The sequence below is a fragment of the Bidens hawaiensis genome, unplaced genomic scaffold (assembly GCF_021521415.1).
Source record: "Bidens hawaiensis isolate Kalapana, Puna unplaced genomic scaffold, B.hawaiensis_p1.1 tig00006086_1, whole genome shotgun sequence".
Classification (NCBI taxonomy): Eukaryota; Viridiplantae; Streptophyta; class Magnoliopsida; order Asterales; family Asteraceae; genus Bidens; species Bidens hawaiensis.
Genome location: NW_027491405.1, coordinates 767,266 through 785,300, shown reverse-complemented (window position 1 = coordinate 785,300; position 18,035 = coordinate 767,266). Strand labels below are relative to the sequence as shown.

Sequence of the window (18,035 nt, the reverse complement as noted above, 5' to 3'; positions counted from 1 at the left end):
ATGTTTTAAGGTTTTTGATCGGAAGAAGGATACGGACCGATTGATGTGAAACTTAGTGCGAAATGGTGCTCCAAAACGACGAAATAATGCTTTAATTCGAGTGTTCGAACTTACAATTAACAAAAATCAAGTCGTTTGGATCATCGTTTCGAGCCAAGTTTTACATCAATTGATTCGTATCCTCTTTCCGATCAAAAGCCCTAAAACATTAGTTTGAAATTTGAAAAAATGTATAACGATGTTAAGTCCTTTTTAACGGGGGACCACTTGAGGCTAACCTTTTTTAAAAATTTGGGACCTTTAGTGGTGATAAAATTAATACGGATTATTATCAGCCAATATTGTTCAATATGCATTATTAAAATCCAATAAATCTTTATGTTATTAGTTAAGAAGATGATGATTTTTATTTTTTGAAAAATTTCTAGTTTTTTATTTGTTTTCTTAAAAGTATTGTTAGGTAAACAATTCTTATGAAGTACAATTTTTAGATTTAACACGCAAAAGAGTAAAACAATTTGTACAAATGTAGGATTACGAAGGGAGAATAAACTTAAAGATCTAATTATGAAAAGCCTAATAGAGTATTGAACCTATGTTTTTCAAAATATGTACATATATATATATGATTAATATCCAATCCATAAGCCGCATCAGAATTCCTTATCATATGTATGATAATGTATCAAAATAAATACGTAAATAAAAAGCAAGACTGAAAAAACAATATTAGATTAAGCACGCAAATCTTTTACATCGTCAAGAGTAGAAATTACCAAAATATAATCATGAGCGTATTTTATCTCGCCATACATGCATGTATATTACACAAGTTCTATGTGCCCTACCTTCGGTTTAGTTCAGATGGTACTTTATCTATCAAGGTACTAAATATGTTTTTCGCAAGTATAATATTCTATTTCCCAAAAACTTCATCTTCTCGACACCTGTCATAAAAATCACTCTATTCCAATCAATTAATTTGGATAACCGCATAAATATTTGTATTCAATGCTTTAGAAATATGTATAAAATGGTTATATAACTGTGTGATTGTCTCCTTTCTGTCCCCTACTATATCTGACATGTTGCACCCGCACGACATACAAGTGCTTATGTGTTGATTCATAACATTCGAAATGAGAACCACAAAAACTCTTAAGGACAACTTTTTTAAATAAGAGCCACGTATGGGCTACCGATATGCAAGAATACAAAAAATCACTAGGTAGCATTTATGTAACAAAGTGAAACTATGAGGCGTTGAAAGGACATAAAAATCACACAATGATCGATAACATCATAAATAAGTGTAACATTAAGAATATAGTGTATCCATAATCCATTGGCTATTACAGCACACGTAGTATTGATGATATTTTTATTGTATTCAATATTCATTCTTAGTATAATGTATGTATTAGGGATTACACTAAATATGCTATTGATTATATACTTTAGTATGCATTGTTGTGTACACCACATGATTTATAATAACGCTTTAGTGTATGCATAGTTTTACACACCAGATTGGATTGATTGTTTGAATTGATAACCCTACATTGTTTACTTGTAGCAATGGAGTGACGGTGGGTGGGTTGGGTTGGGGGGGGGGGGGGGGGGGTGTTGAAGAATGGGTTTACATAGCTTGGTATTACAATTCTATCTCAAGATGGGCGGGGGAAGGACCGGAAGGTAGTAGATAGAACTAGGGCTTTTTACGAGCCGAATCTAGCAAAGGCTTGCTTGTTTACAACCGAATCGAACTGAACGGCTGATATTCGAATAGTGCAAAAATCAAAACGAGCCAAATCGAATCGAGCATATTTCGATCGAACATCGAGCGATTTTTTTAGCATTATTTCTTCTTTTTCATTCGAAAAATTTCAATAAGAAACAATTTTAAAGGTTGCAAATAATATAGTTTGTAAACAAATTAGTAGTTTTTAGACAAACGTGTAATGTGCAGTAAATTTTTAAGAGAAAAAAGTGTAAAGTGAGATATAATGAACATGTAACTAAAGTTATAGTATTTATGAAAACTTTAATCGAACGAATGAAACTACAAAATTGACGGGATATGAAAATTTAAAATGGTATAAAAATTGGTATACTTGTATGTTATGTGTGTTGTTTATATAATTATATATTTGTTCATATATAATTATATATAGAATAAATTAAAAATATTCGAGCCAAAGCGAACCGAGCAGAGCGGCTCGTTTACAATTGAGCGAAAAGACGAGTGAACATTTTTTGAACAATTTCTGAACGAGTGGCGAGCGGTTTGGACGGTCCCGCAATATGTAAATCATGGCCCAAATGCTTATTGAGTTATTTCTTAAACTATTTACACTCGTATTTATCGTTCTCTAGATTTTGAAATCCAAATATTATTAAACAACTTTTACCAAACCAAACTTTATTGCATTGAGTTGCTATAAATTATTGATGTTCTTTTTCCTTATAATTTCAAATGTATTCTGTCGACATTTACATGTTACAGTTTCTACATGCCAAACCATTTAAGGGAGTTGACTAAATTATGTCTATATAAAAAGAATCACTTATGACTGAATCTATAAGATTGGTTTGTATTTATTAATTCAGTTTTTCCATTAAACATGAACAATGATTTTATATTGAGGTCATTTTTTGTAACATATTTAGGCACATAATATATAGTTATTGCTAAAAAAACAAGTTGCAATATCACTCTGCAGTTGAATGATAACAAGGTTTTATGAGACTGTTTAATTATTTGTCAATTTTCATATAAAAAAAAATAATACGAAGATAAAATAATAATATCATGGAAAGCATGTTCACGAATATAAGCCATTTATGTTGTTTAAGTGTGTGATCTTTACTTTTTCACGATAAACAGTTGAATTTATTTAAATTGTACAAAAAGATAAAAATCACATTAAGTTTCTTGTTTTATTTTTTAGAGGTGTGTAACTAATTTTTATTTCTTAAAGGTATAACCGTTTCTATGGACTTGAAAAATGACTTTTACAAGCCATGAAATTCTAGTGAGCGGGTCATGCACATGTGATACCCCGCATGTGTAATGCCACATAGAAATCCATCATCACATGATAAATTACCTTTGGTGAGAAGGTGATTATCTTCATTGATGAGTTTGTCTGTTGGTGAAAACCGCTCATTTTATATTGATATATCAGTATATCACTAGTTAGTCATTTTTTTGATACACGGTTTATTACCTTTAGTTAACTGATAAAAGCTCAAATAACACAAATAGAAAATTGCATTACGTTCATTGAATTTTATAAATTTTCTCTAAATTTAGTTTAAGTCTTGTGTATGTTTTGTCAATAAGGAAACATATACTAAGTATGTTCGTCAATGACGATACATACACGTGTTTCATACCGTAAACAATATATATATATATATATATATACTTCTTAAATTTGATTGATATTTGTGTAACATGTATAGTTTTTACATTTTAGTTTCAAATCTGTAGTAATTTTTTGGTTGCAACTGAAATTTGTATTTTACATGTAGCCATTTACCATGTTCATTCATACATCACAATAATTAACACATTTTTCTGGTAAAACACTTATTACCCCTACCAACCATTTCATATTTCAAAACTGAAGTCTGTGTGGGAAAGTCACAAAAATCATGTTTTTTTATTTATTTATTTATTCAAGAAAATTAAAAAAACAGATTTACTTTTACAAAAATAACCTCATATATACACAAGACAGCCAATGGACTTTACTCAAAATCAACCAGCATGGGAGGCGGAGTGAATATTTGGGCTGGAGACCACAAGGTCTCAAGTTCGAATCCGTATGTTGTCGGATTTTACCGCAGTGGGCATTCGGGGTAACGAGTTTTTATTGAACAGAAGCTGTTGGGTTTGGGCTACCCAGCGTCATTTGCAATCGCGAGAGTATTGAGACGTCACTTTTTACCATTTGATCACCCCAAATAGCCAGACTTTAACTTTATTCGTTGGTCGTTTAAAAATACATATAAACAAGATTCATGTATAACATTTCTTACTTAGTTACCAACTTACTATACATAGTTTATCATTAAAATTTATAAGAATTGTTAAAAGTAATAAACTATTTCACAATGAATATATTAAACTGAAAAATGCAGTTGACACTTGACCCACGGATTTTTTGATTTCAACCATCGTCATATCGTTGTCGAAAAGTCGAACATCACATTTCTTTCAACATAAAAATTAAATAAAAAATAATACTCCAATTTGCTTTAAGCAGTAAGAAAAGGCCAACATTAGATGGGCCCACAATAGCACCACACAACCTATACCCCACCACACCGAATCTATGATCTTCACTATAAATATCACTTCACAAAACACTTCCTCCATAACAATAATAATACAACCCTAATTCATTTCCAATGGAAAACTCAAAGCACCCGCTTCCAGTTCTCTTCAAAAACCAGTCGTGGTCGGCCGACACCCACCGCGACAATGAATGGGAGAAGTTGAAGCTCAAACAACGTCGCCGGAACTTACACCGCCGCAGCATGAGTGCCAATGCTGCATCGGAATTTGACGTCACTGATGATGACATCAAAGAGCTACAAGCTTGTTTCGAGTTGGGGTTCGGGTTAGATCCGTCAAACGAGTTGGATCCGAAGCTTAAAAGAGCTTTTCCTGCTCTTGAACTTTACGCGGCCGTCAATCGTCAGTTGATTAACAGTCGCGATCTTTCTAGGTCGTCGTCGATCGACTCGGGTTATTCTTCTAGCTCATCCACTGCATCTGCCCTTCCCATTGTTGATCCGAGTACGATATTATTACTTTTGACAACTCAGCCTGAAATTTTGAAAAAAAAAGTTATATAGATACGTATTAAAGTTTTAAATTAATAACTAATGAATAACAAAAGTCCAATTTTTTTTATAGCCCGATATAATAGCAATAAACATCCTTTTGTTATTTGTTGTTACTACAATTATCGTTAATCTTAAAAAATATATTATATATAAGGGTCTATTTTTTAGTACCAGATGGTATTGATATTGAATTCCGATCATATAGGTTTTTGTTTTAGTTGAATAATTTGTTTGGTTTTTGTAGGTGATGATCCGAAAATGGTGAAGATGAGATTAAAGAGATGGGCGCAGGTGGTTGCTTGTTCAGTTCATGAGGCTTTCACGCAGCCAACGATCGAATTTGCAGAATAAATAAATATGAACCCAGTGTACTTTGTGAAGTGTGTGTTTTCTAGGGCTTTGAAAAAAAAGTGCAAGAATTCACCAAGATTCTATGTATTTTAATGTGATAAATAAATAATCAATAATAATTATTGATCCTAAATCTTTCTTTCAAGTATTTAATTAGTGTTTATTTTATTTATGGGTTTTTGGTTTTAATTCATAAGTACACAGATGAACAATGAAGAACATTACAACATGAAATATCAAAATCAAAGGACGAGGCATAGTTAAAACATGTTTTAGTTAAGTTGAATGAAATGCATTTTTGTTGCTTGAAATCTCAATAATCACTTTTGAGATGACGTTTAGTTTTAATTAATCATTATTACTAAAAACTAATAGACAAGTTATGGTAAAATGATGATTGTATTTAAGTGAATATGTGCTTATAGGTATTGTATGTATAAGTTTATGACACTTATTTAAATAAACTATTTGATTAGTTTTTCCTACATGTTACGATTTGATGATGTTAAAAAAATCAGATTCTAGATATTTTTCAGGTCATCACATTGATACGTATCGTGAAAACATAAAAGATACATCAATAAAGGCTGAAATTGATGAGCGACTTAAATTTGTACACAAGTACTCCTTTTTCTTCGCAAATGTGATAGTAGGTATGAAGAGGGTTACCAAAAATACCATATATTGTTTTGTTATGCCGACAAAGATTTGGTTTTCTCATCATATCGTTTTATTGCACGTGGGTACGTATATAGCCGTAATAAGTTACAAAAGCATAATTACAAATCAATAAAGTTATTTGTGCTCGAATTGAAATCGGGAGGTGATTTTTGGAGCAAATTGTTGGTGCACAACTACAAGAATGTAATTTGATATCAAGTATGTCGAATAGAGAGATTAGTTAACAGCTTTTTGAAAAATCAATGCATTAGCAGTTACTCACATATGTATTGATCGATACCTTGGTTCTTAACTTCTGATATATCATATTCCTAAAGATAAACCAGAATAGCTATCTATCTCTATTTAATTATTCTTCTCTCTATATAAGTTAGTTAATTAATTTTGGACTTCGATAACTATTATCTATTATTTATTGTACAAAGCATTTAACGAAGCACAAGGATAGAATCAATTTCCGTTTTGTCCATTTTGAATATTTTGTCACTTGTTTTTAATTGAGAATATTTTGAATATTTTGTTTTCAAAGTCCAAACAACAAAAATAAATGTTCAACGTCATTAGTTTTTAATTTTGTCACTTGTTTCTGTTATTTGTTTGAAAGCTAAACATGAATTTAAATCAACGTTCAGTTTTAGTGGATATATCATATATCATCAATTTCTATCTACATATTTGAGCTCTTTATCATATTGCTAATGATAAGTAGAGTATATATTAGGAGTATTTATAATTAACTATATATATATATATATATATATATATATATATATATATGAATCGGGATACACAAAAACATTCAATAACAATATTGTAGTTTGTTTTCTCCTTTTAACGTACTCTTTCATGGTTTATTTGTTCTATTTACGTCTCACTCCGCCTATATATGTGTCTATTTCACTAATTTAGTGACGGGTCTAAAAGAGAAAAGTTTAGTGATATTCCAAAATAAGATTTTGGACCTAGAGATACCATATACATAGTACGGAGAGGAAGAAAAATTGTAAGAATTTTGCACTTCATCAACATAGTTAGGTGTGCCTAAGCCATTCATATATCCTCCCATGTCTTTTATTTATCAGGTTGAATTGAAAACCCGAACACAGTTAAAATCGTTTAACCCATACATAATATATGTAATTCATTTATCTAAATGAGTCAAATGAACATACTAGAAATAAATATGTCGTAATCAAGCTGTAAACGGGTAGTCGGCTTGTAAAGGGGTAATAAATAGGGATGATAAACGAGCCCGAACTCAACGTGTAAACCAAAAACCCTCGCAAATGGTATTCAGGTACATGACCGGGTGTAGGGTTCTATTTAAACATTTTAACAGGTATGAGACGAACACAGTATTAGGCAATACCTAACCCAATTTCATGAAACCTACATATATATTTGTTAATCTGAACTCATACTCGTAAACATCTTCTTTCCTTTCTATTTCTGTTTCATTATTGGAATATGGTAATCTACTAATTAACTAATTTTAGTTTTATATATTTAATTTTCTCGCGTTATAAAGTTATATAAATGTGAAAACAATAAATATATTTTAGGATCCCAACATATCGATAACTTTAACTAAGGGTACATATGTTATCTAATACATAGCTGACGAGTATTGGGTCACATATGAGACACAATTTTGCAATCAGATATCATATTGAGATAACCAACATCCATCTAATGTCATCTTTAATCGTACACTTATAAAAATAGATTTTGTTCTAAAATTTAGTTGCTCGTTTGGACATCGATATATGTATAACTACACGAGTCAAATATTTATCAATCCAAACACAACATGCAAAAATAAACAAATTAATCCAAACACATCTATTAAAGAAACACAGTTTTGTCCACATAGTATTTAACTAGGCACTTCAAATAGGATGCCAAGTAGATGCTATGTCACTAATTCCTAATATATTATGATACATGACTCGTTTTCCTTTTATAACCCATGACCCATAAGGCTTTATAAAATGTTAGAAAATAAATTATTCTATGATACGGGTTTCGAACCTAAAATCTTTTGTTTCAAACCACACGCGCTTACCAACTTCACTAAAGTGGTAATTGTGTCTGGTTTCTTGACTTAACATATATAGATGTGATTTCTCTTCAAGTATAAAACCAAAATTATATTTAGTTGTTAAATTCCCATAATTCACAATATCACATTGTCTTCTCATATCTTTTTAACACAACAATTTAAAGATTGTTCGTCGTTTCTTTTTTTATTTTAAAATATAATATTTTTTTATTTATTTTTCTTTTACAACAAAAATTTGTCTTTGTAAATTTAGTTTTAAATCCGTGACAACATTTTGTTATAAGTATCATTTTTATATATACAATATTTAATATAACAATATCGGTATGAATGTTTTATTTTAAATAAATTAGATATCAAGATTTCGTTTTCAACTTAAAAGTATAGTGCATAATATACTAAAAAATTAATAAAAAAAGTCATAAATAAAAATTATTATATGAAATAATTGAATTTACGTGTTATATATAATATATTTTTTTATTTTTATTATATTTTGTAACTCGTGTAGAGCACGGACTCTAACCTGATATTTATTATATATATTACATAAGTTAGACATGAAGACTCAAAACCGAATTATTTATATGTCACTTTCATGTTGCATTTGGAATCCCATAAAGAATTAACACCCATATGTAGTTAATTAACTTAATGTTATAACTTCATAACTTAAGTAAATATACGGATATCCCAAAAAAGATCGACCTTGATGCTTAAAGTATATATTATGATACACCAAAAAGGTAAAAGGAGTAAATTTTTAAATATAAAAAGTGAAAACTAATGTTGTTCAACACAAGAATCACTTCGATAGTCACATGAAAATAGTTGCCAGAACACGTTTTATATTTTGTCTTCAAACATTGAACTTAGGAAAGGTGACAATCAAATTATTAATTTTCTACTTTTCAAGACAGTTACGTAATATATCACATGATTTTTCAATTCACCATCATAAATAAAATTTTAAAATATCAATCAAACTAGTTAAATATCTTTTGTTAACCTTATCCTTTCCTTTCTAACTAAATATATGAAATTTAACTAGTGTCGTATCGTTACCTTTTTGAGATCAAAATGGAAGATAGTGTGATCGTCATTGGAAGTTTCGTTTTTCCTTGTAAACAATAGAAAACAAAAGTAAATAAAATATATCTAACATTAATACATTTGGAAAGTGTTTCCATTCGTAAATCGTCCAAAATCAAGGGAAGAAAGATTCAAATGATACGTACCATTATAATTTTTAATTGACGCGTCGTCTTGTTTTAACGGTCGTTTTATTAAAACACAAGGGGATCTATCAGCAACTAACCCTCGTATAGTTACGTACATCCATACATTAATCATACCAAATTAGTTAATAACATGACAGCCTCTTAATGGTTATTAAAATAATATCTCTTAACTATTCATAACATCTTAATGGTAAATTGAGATTACCTCTTAACCATTAAGATGTTATGAATAATTAAAAAGTAATATTTTAATGATCATTAAAAGGCTATAAACAACCTCTTAGATCATGGGGTATGCTCTAATCCAACATAGGTTAAAATGACATAACACTTTAAAAATGAATTAAACTACTCCCACATATGTTAAGTTTGTTAAAAAAGGTCTTGGATAATGTTTTTACTGGGTTAAAAGATAAAGAACAATATATTAAATTAACAATTAATATGGATGAGATGAAGTTACAAGGATTAAACCATTTTCTTTGGGTGAGATGAAGTGAAAGAAATAAAAATAAGTGATGATGTGCTTATGTGAAGTTAATATGAGTTAGAGTTACCCCATGGTCTTAATGTTATACTATTAGGCCATGAGGTATACTCTAACCCATCTTAATTCCACATAAGCTCCACATCACTCATATTTTTCTCTTTCACTCTATGTCATCCAAAGGAAATGGTTTAACCCATTTAACCCATAATTAAAATAACAAATCAATTAGTAATTAATATATAATTAATACATATTGTTCTTTTTAACCCGTGAAAAGCATAATCCACGGGCCTTGTTAACACACTTAACACAAGTGAGAGGAGCGGTTTAATCTATCTTTAAAGTGTCATGTCATTTTAACTTATATTAAGCTTAGAGTATATTATGGTAACTACGGTATAGCCCGTGTTACACACGGGTGAAAAAACATGTCAACAAACATAATAAATTTAAACAACAAATTCAAGCAACACAAAACTTCTTCAAACTTTCGGACCAAAACGTTAACCATTTACATTGTCTATATATTAAAAGTTAAAAGTTACAATAAGTTATTGTACATCGAACAACCAAAAACATCAAAAAAAGACATAAACATGTTCTTTCATATTAAACCACCATCAACTTCTTCAAACATTCTAACAAAAGAAACTCATTTTGCTTCACCACCTGTAAATATAATAAAACAATAGCATCCAAATTAAATATACTATTAAAATAATAACATATTTAATAATGAAAGCTCGTGTTACACACGGATAAAAGTTACAATAAAAGTAAAAAAAAATATTACATGTAATACGTAAATTGAGTTCTATTATATAATGATTTTTATTTATGACTTTTATAATAAGTTTTTGATATATTTATACATTATTAATTATAAATTATAATTTGCAAACCAAACCATGGTGTTTGATTTATGCCGATATTATTACACATTTTATGTGTATAGAAATGATTTTTAGAACAAAATGTTAGGTCAATTTAACATTTAAATATATAATTTGTAACCTTGACAGTGAACTGTATTCTCAAATTACTTACTTGTGCTTTAGCAAATACTTAAAATATCCTTACGTTCAAAATACATATTTCCCTTCACCTGTAAACAAACCTAAAATACCCTGAAAACAGGTTAAAAGTAATTCAAATGTACTTGAATGCAATCTCCAAAATACTTAGCTGCTAATTAACCCATTAAATGCTTCTTAATGGATTGTTTTTACAGAATTAACATTTTTATTTACATTTCTCTCTAAAAAATTATCATGTCATAATAATTTTTCAAACTAAGAGCAACTAACATAAGAGCCCCATAATGTATCGGGTGATAGTAAAAACCATTAGTTTTACATAAAACAAAATAACTTTTTAAACATACTAAAAGTAACTACACGATACCAAAAGCAAACGCATAAATACAAAATGTATGATAAAGAAAAATAACTTATAAACAAAAACCATTGTTATCTTCTTCTGTTACAGTGCCACCTTTGTTTAGTTCCAATGTAATCCAAGTCCACTTAACCAATAGCATATCATCTACAACCTACATTGCAACCAAGGTTAATCTTTTGTATTTGATTTCCCTATATGTTAGACATAACGGAAAGATAAGCAACAATTGCTGTACAAATAAAACCTTATAATAACTTACTAAATATTTTTTAAATCAAGCAATAAGCATAAATAACAGCTAATGTGTAAAAAAAATATATTTGGGTTACTAATAAATTACCTATTCATCGATTAAGATATTCTCAATGGACCATTCTCATGGGGTTTTGTAACAACTCGAATTTTCTAAATTTATATTCATAACCTGTAACATCCTAAAATTTATAATGTTGAATAAAGAAAGTTACGTTTAGTGATTTCGCGTTATTAATTAATTAATATCGAGTAAAGAACGGATCATGGATTTAGATTAATTGAGATGGGTTAAATGAGAATGGGCCTTAGGTCCATGGGCTTTAAGGGATATAAATATCCCCTAAACCAACCTAAAACCCTAAACCCTCATTTCATTTCCATCATAATCTCTACACACTCCAAACACACACACACCATAAACGAGCAAGACCCGAGAGAGAGTAAACGTTAGTTGGTATTAGATCTTATTACACGAGATCTAGAGTGCATAAACAAGCTAACCAAGATCGAACGAGCGCTAAAGGTATGTTCTTGACCTTTAAAGTTTACGTAGTATTGAACGTTTTTACTTAAAGGTCCAAGCTTTATAGTATATACGGGATATATATACGACCGAAAACGGTTAGGGAACGTAGTGGGTGATGTCGAACCATAACAAGGGTATTAAAATCGCCAAAATGCTTGATAAAAACCAAACCCGTAGCTGAACTGGGCAACTTCGCCTGCAAAAGCTTAACTTCGCCTTCAAAGCTTAACTTCGCCTTCAAAGCTTAACTTCGTCTTCAAAGCTTAACTTCGCCTACGGCCAAGTTCGCCTAACTGGTAACTTCGCCTAAGGCCAAGTTCGCCTAATTGATAACTTCGCCTACGGCCAAGTTCGCCTAACTGGTAACTTCGCCTAATTGATAACTTCGCCTACGGCCAAGTTCGCCTAACTGATAACTTCGCCTAAAGCTAAGTTCGCCTAAGGTTTAACTTCGCTTAAAGTCAAGTTCGATTAGGAAATAAATTAAAAACCTAATGAAAAATGTGTTAAGACAGTTAATGGAAATAAAATTTTTCCAAGCTGACCTGGCAGCTCGACCCCAGCCAGGGGCTCTGCCCCTTGGACCCTGCTAGGGGCTGCCGCCCCTAGAACCCGCTGCCAGGGGCGCTGCCCCGGGACCCCCGTTCGTTGTGGGTCATATAAAGATAGAAATACAACATGAGTAGTAGTAGTTAATTGATACGTGTAAATATTATACAGTTAGCCGTGCACAGCTCAAGAAGGGAATAACTATTAACGGAGAGCGTAACAGGATTCAGGTGAGTTTCTAGCCCCAATTATGTGTTATGTTTTCGGGGCTGTGTGCATACTCGATATGTTTGTTAATACGCTTATCCTAAGAGATAAGTGTATGCCTTATGTGAATGATGTAATATGTATGAATGATGGCTTGACGGTACGTGAACGATCTTCGGATATTGCACGTACTGTCAGGTTGTAACGCTAAGTATAAGGTAAGTATGATATGTATGCTTATGTGTATGAATGTGATAAAGTTAATAAAAGAAGGAAATGATGGTTGTATGGTTACGAAGAGGGTACCGGGCCCTAATAATACTCGAGGTATGATGTATGGTTGTATGGTAACGAAGAGGGAATCGAACCCTACTAATATTCGAGAACTAGGGAACCGAACCCTACTAATATTCGAGGAAAGAGGGTACCGAGCCCTAATAATACTCGAGGAAAGAGGGTACCGAGCCCTAATAATACTCGAGGAAGGAGGGTACCGAGCCCTAATAATACTCGAGGAAGGAGGGTACCGAGCCCTAATAATACTCGAGGAATGTAGGGCGTAATGCTCTTTATAACGTAAGATATGAAAGTAAGTTAATACAAAAGAAAGTATGAAAGTATGAAAGTATGAATGAAAGAATATAAGTTTATGTGTATTGTATAGTGTATGATTAACTAGAACTCACTCAGCGTAGCTGACTTTTAGTATGCATGCAGGTGAGTAGGATGAGGCAGCTCGCTTGAGGAGACACGTGGCACTGAATAAGAGGCTGGCATCGGAAGACTCAAGATGTTTAAGTTTAATGTTTCGTTTATTTTGAAAGACAAAATGATGTTTTAAGACAAGACGTGTTTTGTTATGAAAAGTTTTATGAAAGCTTTTATATTCCGCGAATGTTTTAATTAACTCTGATATTTAGAACTGCGTTTATGAGTAAATCCAACACGAAAGTATGGCTACCGGTAACGGGGCCTTATATAACCCGACCCGCTTCTATGTCGAAAAAAAAATACCTAGAAAAGATCGCGTTATTTGAGTTAATATTATTTTATTAATAATTGTTTATTATAGTTATTTAATATATATAAAACTACTTTGAAATATATACGTTTTAACCCGAAACTAAACTCTTGTCCAATTATATTCCCACCTTAAATCTCCAGGGACTAGAACGCAAATATTATTAATATTATTTTCATATTCTTTTTCCCTCCTGGATCCATTTACCCAGTATACTACCCATATGGCGACCCGTGACCCGATTCATAGTCTTGGACCACAATTTTCGCGTTTAGTTTGGAATTGATTTTGGATTACCGTATATCTTACCTTACGCGGCCTGTCAACAACTGTAATTTGGGAAAACGAAATCAATTTGGATACGTATTGCAATTATAACTTGAACCGTCTTAACTCGTTTAGGATTATACCTTTTATCGATCCTCATAATGCAATTAAATCCGTAGATCTCACCCCCTATGTGTCGTCAACAATAACCCTAAGTCTAATTTGAGTTTAACACTCTGCAAATACTCTGTTCGTCATCGTGTTTGGCCGTGGCTATGTGTTCCCCGTTCGTCATCAATTCTTCATCATACTAGGCCCTTCCGTCGGAGATTGATTTACCATCCTTATTGTTGTCTTAATATTATCTTCTTGATCATCCTTGTTCGTCTATTGAGGTGAGACCACATTCCCCTATTTTACCACGTTTTGGGGTCATATGCGTAAATATACTTTTCATATATACTTATACACAAAACTGCAACTTTGTCTTATGTGTTAACAACTTATACCTTACTTGTTTATGTGCTTATTTGCTTTGTATGCTTTCGCATTTGGAGAGGTCCAACATAATCTCAGTCTAGTATGATCATACGCCAGTCGTTATAGCCTTGTGCTTCTCGACATCTCAGTTATACTTACTCATTTGGTCACTTTTTATTCTCATATGACTTGTTGTAACTACATATTTTTGATATATACTATATGTAAATTTAAACTGGTGTGTTGCTCACTCAACCTTGTGTTGACAAACTATATTATTTTCAACGCATATGCAGGTTATCGTGTGACGTGATTATCAAGATTGTTTGAAGAAACTTAGGATGCATGTTAGAGAAAAGATACAAGAATTTAATTTTGGATGTTTAATGTAATTTGTTTATTTATAACATTGATGTACATGAATATTTGTTTTATTTGAAATTATTAAATAGATACTGAAACTTATATTGTGCATGATAGTAACCTTGAGAGCTGTGACAATCAGTTCGCGCCCCGACATTTTCGCCTTAGGTTGGGGTGTGACAGATTGGTATCAGAGCCGAAGGTTTAAGATAGGTCGTTAGAAATTGCCTTAGACACATGTTTAGGAACCCTACACGTGCCTATCTCTACACGTGCCTATCTGTTTACCTTTATGTGTTCAAATTAAATTGTTTACAGCTTTCTTAGATAATTATTATTTATTATCTATTGTATTGTTATGCACACACACACAAACTCCGTGTAACATCCCGAAAATTCTAAAATAATATTTAAATGTATTAGTTGCGTCGGGTGAAATAATTGAGTTAGTGGGTAAATAATAATAAAAGAATAAGTAGGCTAGTTAAAGGAAATTAATCATGGACCAAAAAAGGAAAGATGAGCTTTGATTCCATGGGCTTAAGGGAGTATAAATACCCCTTAAACCCTAATCCTTTTCATTTCCATCCATATTATCCATCTTATTCTCTCTACACCTTAAAAACACACACTTAAGCCAACCATTCCCTCCCTAGCCGTCGGCCACCATCCAAACCCTTAAACCGATCATAGTAGCGTTGGATCTTCGATCATACAAGCTACATAGCACGCCCAAGATCACGTATCAAGCTAGCCGTAACCTAGAAACGTCTAAAGGTATGTTCTTGATCTTAAAGGTTACGTTTTTATGAACGAATAATGCAAACTTGTTACTCAAACCTAGAGTAGATCGGGTCTAGATACATCACAAAAATGCAAACTTGATGATTAAAATGGATGAGAGGGACTCATAGATATAAACGGTTCATAAAGGAAACCCTAGATCTAGACTATAACGTTTTAACCCTATAAAGGTTTAAGCTTTATGTCTAAAAAGGGTTAGATCTTGAAGCCATGATGATAATGGGTGTATAACAGTTAAATGGTGGAGAAAATTGGTTAAGTTCATGGTATAAACAATAAAATGGTTAACTGAGCTAAGGAAATAAACGATAAGGTAGAAAAAAATCTGAGCTGAAAGCTTCAGACCAAAGTTTTCGGTGGCCTGAGCCTTCATATGGGTTCTCGGTCAACGCGAGAACTCGGTCAACCTGAGATTTCGGTCAAAACGGAGTTCTCGGTGACCAAGGGTTTTCGGTGACCAAAAGATTTCGGTCAAATAGGAGTTTTCGGTCAAGAACATAGGTTCTCGGTCAACACATAGGTTCTCGGTCAACACATGGGTTCTCGGTCAAACAGGTGTTCTCTGCCAAGAGTTCTCGGCCACTTAGTTCCCTGTTGACCTTGGGCCTGACCAGTTCGGCCCAGATGCCATAATGAATGGTTGGGCTGAATTGACTAAGTCTGCATGGTGCAGGCCCATATCCAATGTAAAGCAAACTAGCCCATTATCTTAAGCTTAACAAACAAGCCCAACTTAGGAAATAACTTGAAATGTTAATGGAAAAAGTGTTAAGACAGTTAATGGAAATAAAATTTTTCCAAGCTGACCTGGCAACTCGACCCCAGCCAGGGGCTCTGCCACTTGGACCCTGCTAGGGGCTGCTGCCCCTAGAACCCCGCTGCCAGGGGCGCTGCCCCCGGACCCCCGTTCGTTGAGGGTAACGATTTGACTAGAACGTGAGATGAGTAGTGATAGTTAATTGAAGCATGTAATTATTATACAGTTAGCCGTGCCCAACTGAAGAGAGGAATTTCGATTAACGGCGAGCGCAGCAGGATCCAGGTGAGTTTCTAGCCCCATTTTCCTTGTTATGTTTTCGGGGCTGTGTGCATACTCGATGTGAAGTGTGAATACACTTACCTTAAGTGGTAAGTGTATGCTATAGATGCTATACGAGGTAGTTATCATATAATGCTTGTCGGTGCGTGAACGATCTTCGGATATTGCACGTATTGCCAAGGGAAGAGATTAGTTCCTTACATGGATATTACATAATAGCTTATATACGGTGTTCCTTATATGGATAATATATTGAGCTCCTTCTATGGATAAGGTATAATGTTCCTTCTATGGATAGTATATTGTTCTTTCTATGGATAGTATAATGTTCCTTCTATGGATAGTATATTGTTCCTTCTATGGATAGTACATTGTTCCTTCTATGGATAGTATAGTGTTCCTTCTATGGAAAGTATAGTGTTCCTTCTATGGAAAGTATATGGAGTGTTCCTTCTATGGATAATATATATATAGAGTGTTCATTCTATGGCTAATATATGTATAGAGTGTTCCTTCTATGGATAATATATGTATAGAGTGTCCCTTCTATGGATAATATATAGAGTGTTCCTTTTATGGATAATATATATAGATTGTTCCTTTCATGGAAAACATATACAGTACGAGTAGTAGTACTGATTCCCTTATTTGATATTATGTGACGTTCCTCTTATGGATAATTATACAGAGTTACAGTATTATTACGTGTCTTCGGATACGGGTAAAAATGTATGAGAACGAATTGTATGTTGCCTGATTAACTAGAACTCACTCAGCGTAGCTGACTTTTAGTATGCACGCAGGTACATATGTTCATTGAGAGGGCATGAGGATGACACATGGCATGGATTGAACGGCTGGCATCTGAAGATGGAAGAAACGATGTTTTAAATATGATATTTTATGTTATGGTTTTAAAGAAAGTTTAGCTGTTTTGTAATGAACGGTTACAGTTTTTATATTCCGCGAAAGTTTTAATTAACTCAGATTGTGAACTACGTGAATGAGTAAATCCAACGACCAGATGTGAGGCACCGGGAACGGGGCCTTACACTCCGAGGCTATGCCTCAACATTCAAAGAAAACTTTTCGAAATTAGATTGCTTTTATTTACGGGAAATTCCTTAAGAATTCCCACCTTTTGTTTTCACTCGTAAACCTTAAGACTAGGTTATGTGGCATGTCCCTACGATAAATGAAAAGGGAAGAGAAACTGTGAGTTGGGCACTGGCAAAACGGTTCTAAGAATCAAAGGTAAGACGCTATTCCTTACCTGGGTGATAACCTAACCACAGTACTTAACCCTATGGACCCGAGCGAGACCCATAAATGCCATATGACCGACACCTTAGGTTAACTTTAACCGAATTCACGGTGATTCGTGGCTAAACTCGGTTTTCCCAATTATTGTGTTCTGTTATTTAAATGGTTAGTTGGG

General features: G+C 32.7%; 1 protein-coding gene across 1 annotated transcript; it reads left to right on the top strand.

The window, feature by feature from the left end:
• Positions 1 to 4,419: 4,419 nt before the first annotated feature.
• LOC143631537 (uncharacterized) lies at positions 4,420 to 5,211 on the top strand. The gene is made up of 2 exons (XM_077100278.1): positions 4,420 to 4,810; positions 5,105 to 5,211. Exons 1-2 carry the CDS (start codon positions 4,420 to 4,422, stop codon positions 5,209 to 5,211), a joined length of 498 nt encoding a protein of 165 aa, XP_076956393.1.
• Positions 5,212 to 18,035: the final 12,824 nt, after the last annotated feature.